The 3,721-nt window shown below is 39.8% G+C and overlaps 1 protein-coding gene across 1 annotated transcript in view; it reads left to right on the forward strand.

The window, feature by feature from the left end:
* The window catches only part of LOC102762686 (cytochrome P450 3A12-like), a 20,749-nt gene that overhangs the window by 14,870 nt on the left and 2,158 nt on the right, over positions 1 to 3,721 (forward strand). Inside the window, exons 5-6 of the mRNA XM_006773753.2 lie at positions 379 to 539; positions 3,357 to 3,583. Coding sequence (XP_006773816.1) covers positions 379 to 539; positions 3,357 to 3,583 — 388 coding nt within the window. The remainder of the gene's footprint in view (positions 1 to 378; positions 540 to 3,356; positions 3,584 to 3,721) is intronic.

Consider the following 3,721-nt stretch of genomic DNA (forward strand, 5'->3'; position numbering starts at 1 on the left):
GGAGAAATCTATCCCATATTACTTGCAGCTAAAGTACTTTCAGGAATCTCCAAGGGACAGACTGATAACACTGTGCATGTAACACAAAATGCTATGTCTTAAAATTGCACAGCTATGTTGTGGAGAGAGTGACATAACCAGAAGCAGATGGTGAAGAATAGAATAGACCTTGGTGGGGCGGGGGGCAGATGAAGACATTTTCACCTTTTCCTGGCTCTGTAACGTACACATCAGAGTGCAAAATACTCCCAATTTAAGCTGAATTGTTTTTTCAATTTTTCCTATAAGGGTTTGGGAGTTTCATTTGGATTTCTCATAATCTAAATTGTGATGTTGTACATTGACCTGCTTTATAAAATATCTTTCTTCTCCTTTTAGCTCTGACTGATCTGGAGCTTGTTGCCCAATCTATTATCTTTCTGTTTGCCGGCTATGAGACCACTAGCAGTTCTCTTTCTTTCCTTATGTATTTGCTGGCCACTCACCCCGATGTGCAGCAGAAATTGCACAAGGAGATTGATGCAACGTTTCCCAATAAGGTGAGTGGGTGATACTTGGAGAGCGAGGGAGAAAGTAAAGCCTTATCAAGAATGCCTCCTCACCACTTCCTAAGAGAATTTTTACAAAGAATGTAAACATGAATTATTTTACTTGTGCTATTTAGGAATGATGTAAAAGGACAAAAACAATCAAAGAATATAGGTAATTTTTGTATTAGACGTATATAAGATCTTTGAAAAAGTGTTGGTCCTGTTGTGTCAGTTATCTGTTATAACAATAATGTCAAATGAAAAAAAATTTTAAAACCTCAGTGGCAATTAACAATAGGAATTTATTGCTCAAGTGTCTAGATAATTACCTGTGTTGCTATTGACTAGACTTGTTTTAGTCTGGCTCTTGGCTGATCTAGGCTGGTCTTGGCTAAGCGGCTGGGTGAATCAGCTCCACACAGGATCCACATATCTCCAGACAACTAGACTGGGTGTGTTCTTCTCAGGCAGTGACAGAGGGAATGACCGGAATCTACCACCTTGGGTAAACTGTGCAATCTAGGAGAAGCCTGGTATACAGAAAAGAACATAGTGTAGGAAATAGAAGACATGAGTTTGAGTCCAGACTGTGGTTTTGGATAGGTCTTAAGAACTCTCCGTGTCATAGGTCCTTCAAATATAAAATATACAGTTTAGGGTCCAAATAAATTAAAGATTATTTTCCTTCTCTGGGTAAGCCTATATTGGAGATCATTTTATTGCATTAAGATGAAAAGGTCACTAAGAAACAGACTAGCTAAAGCATTATGTCCTCCCCTCTTAATAAGAGTAACAATGACAACAACAACACTAATAGCTAACATATACTTCTCACTATATTTGTCTGTTCTAAATGCCTCATATTTATAAATGAATTTTTTAAAAATTATGTATTAAAAATAGAAAGACTCATAGATAGAGAACAGACTATCAGAGGGGAAGGGGGCTTTGGGAGGCTGGGTGAAAAAGGTGAAGAGGTTAAGCAAAAAAACCTAATTCATACAGCCCTAGCCACCTTGGCTCAGTGGATAGAGCTTCGGCCCTCAGACTAAAGGGTTCTGGGTTTGATTCCTGTCAAGGGCACATACCTTGGTTGCAGGCTGGACCATTGCCATGATGTGGAAGCAACCAATCCATGTGTCTCTCTCACATTGATGTTTCTCTCTGTGTGCCTTTCCTCCTCCCTCCCACTCTCTCTAAAAATAAATGGAAAAATATCCTTGCGAGAGGATTAACAAAAAAAAGAAACTCATAGACACAGACAACAGCATGGTGATTGCCAGAGGAGAATAGGCGTCGGCAGAAGTAGAAGAGAGTATGGGGGGAGGGAGGAGTAATAAATGGTGATGAAAGGAGCTTGACTTGGGGTGGTGATCATACAATACAATATACAGATGGAGTATTATAGTATTGTAACTGAACCTATATAATTTTATTAACCAATGTCACCCCAATAAATTCAATTTAAAAAAGTGATACATTAGTCAGAATAGGCTAAATTTGCCAGAACTACAGATTAGCCCTCTATTCTCAGTGGATTTACATTGCAAAGGATTATTTCCAACTCACATTAACATGTCCAACATCGATTGTTAATGAAGGATGGGAGTGGGACTTTGTGCTCCATAAGTACTTGGAAATATAAGCTAAAAAGGACCCATTTTCTTGTAGCCCCACTTTCTGGAGCACAAGGCCTTCATGTTGGTTGGGGAATAAAGAAGTAGAGTGTTGCTCACTGGATTTTCAAGTGTTTTGACTCTGAGCTGACATATGTCACCTCAGCTCGGAGCCCATTCTCAAAGCTGGTTCCCCCTAGCTTTAAGTGGGCTGGGAGATGTGGAGACTACATGGATATTGGGTGAGCATTGATGTCTCTACCAAACAACCCTATGAAGTGTCAACTCTAAATATCTCCATGCAACATATCAGAAAACTGAGAGGTGAAATAATTTTCATACACTACTCATATAGCTAGTGGTGAAGAAGCCACTAGCCAAACCCTTAACCTCTACAGTATTGCCTGTTCAATATAACACCAAGTGATACCCACATATTGCCCACACTGTTTTCAGATATCTGACAAAACTGGAACTCTTTGTGGTATGAAGAGACTGGCCTCTGGGGCTGGCGAGGCTTGTATGAGATCTTCACAGCTTACAGTCAAACCCTGAACAACAACTAGGAAACTGTTCCAGCAAGGCAGCATGAGGCTGAGTGGGGTTCCACCTCTTCATAATTTCTGCTAGGATGAAATTATGCGCCCTGCTTTCATTCTTTTCAGTCACGCCCTTCTGTTGCTATACTTACAGAGTTTTGTCATTTATAGAGTTTCTATTTATATGGAGTTTCTCTCCAAATTATATATATAATCTAAAGGCTTAGTAAGCAGGATTTCTCAACTGAACACTGTCAAGTTGGAATTTTGCTCTTTTACACATTCTCTTTCCTTGGCACAGAAGTGTAGCCTATCTTTTGGGAAAAAAAACAACAACAATGACCTTACCGTATTTCAGTTAAGAATATGGGTCATAGTCTATTACTCACATGAGTTAAAAAAAATCACTACACAGTAATGTGAGGGATTTGGGGTACTGTTTAAGGAGTTGTCCCCAACGTCCCCCCATAGTCATAACTACTCCACACATCTCAATGGGCCATTAAGCAGACCAATGGACACGACAGATATTAAAATGTCTATAAATCCTAAAGTCCTTTACCCAAATAAGTTATTCTTTGGAGCTCCTAACATTTCTATAGAACTACATAGACTGAATTGAAAGTTGATCTCAAATCTCAGTTTATCAAAATCTGTTTCTTTCTTCCCAGGCAACTCCCACCTATGATGCCCTGGCACAGATGGAGTATCTTGACATGGTGATGAATGAATCCCTCAGACTATTCCCAATTGCTGGTAGACTTGAGAGGTTCTGTAAGAAGGATGTGGAAATCAATGGGGTGTTCATTCCCAAAGGAACACTCGTGATGGTGCCAAGCTTTGTTCTTCACCTAGACCCGACGTACTGGCCAGAGCCGGAGGAGTTCCGTCCTGAAAGGTACTGGACCCCTGGGAAAGAGAACCCACCCTCATCCAGGCTGATTGGACATAATCTGATGTCTTTTAGTATAGATGATGTACATGTGGTTGTACAATCATTTATTGTACATTTTTCTGTTTTTACCAGTTTGTTTTT

The sequence above is a fragment of the Myotis davidii genome, unplaced genomic scaffold (assembly GCF_000327345.1).
Source record: "Myotis davidii unplaced genomic scaffold, ASM32734v1 scaffold2307, whole genome shotgun sequence".
Lineage (NCBI taxonomy): Eukaryota > Metazoa > Chordata > Mammalia > Chiroptera > Vespertilionidae > Myotis > Myotis davidii.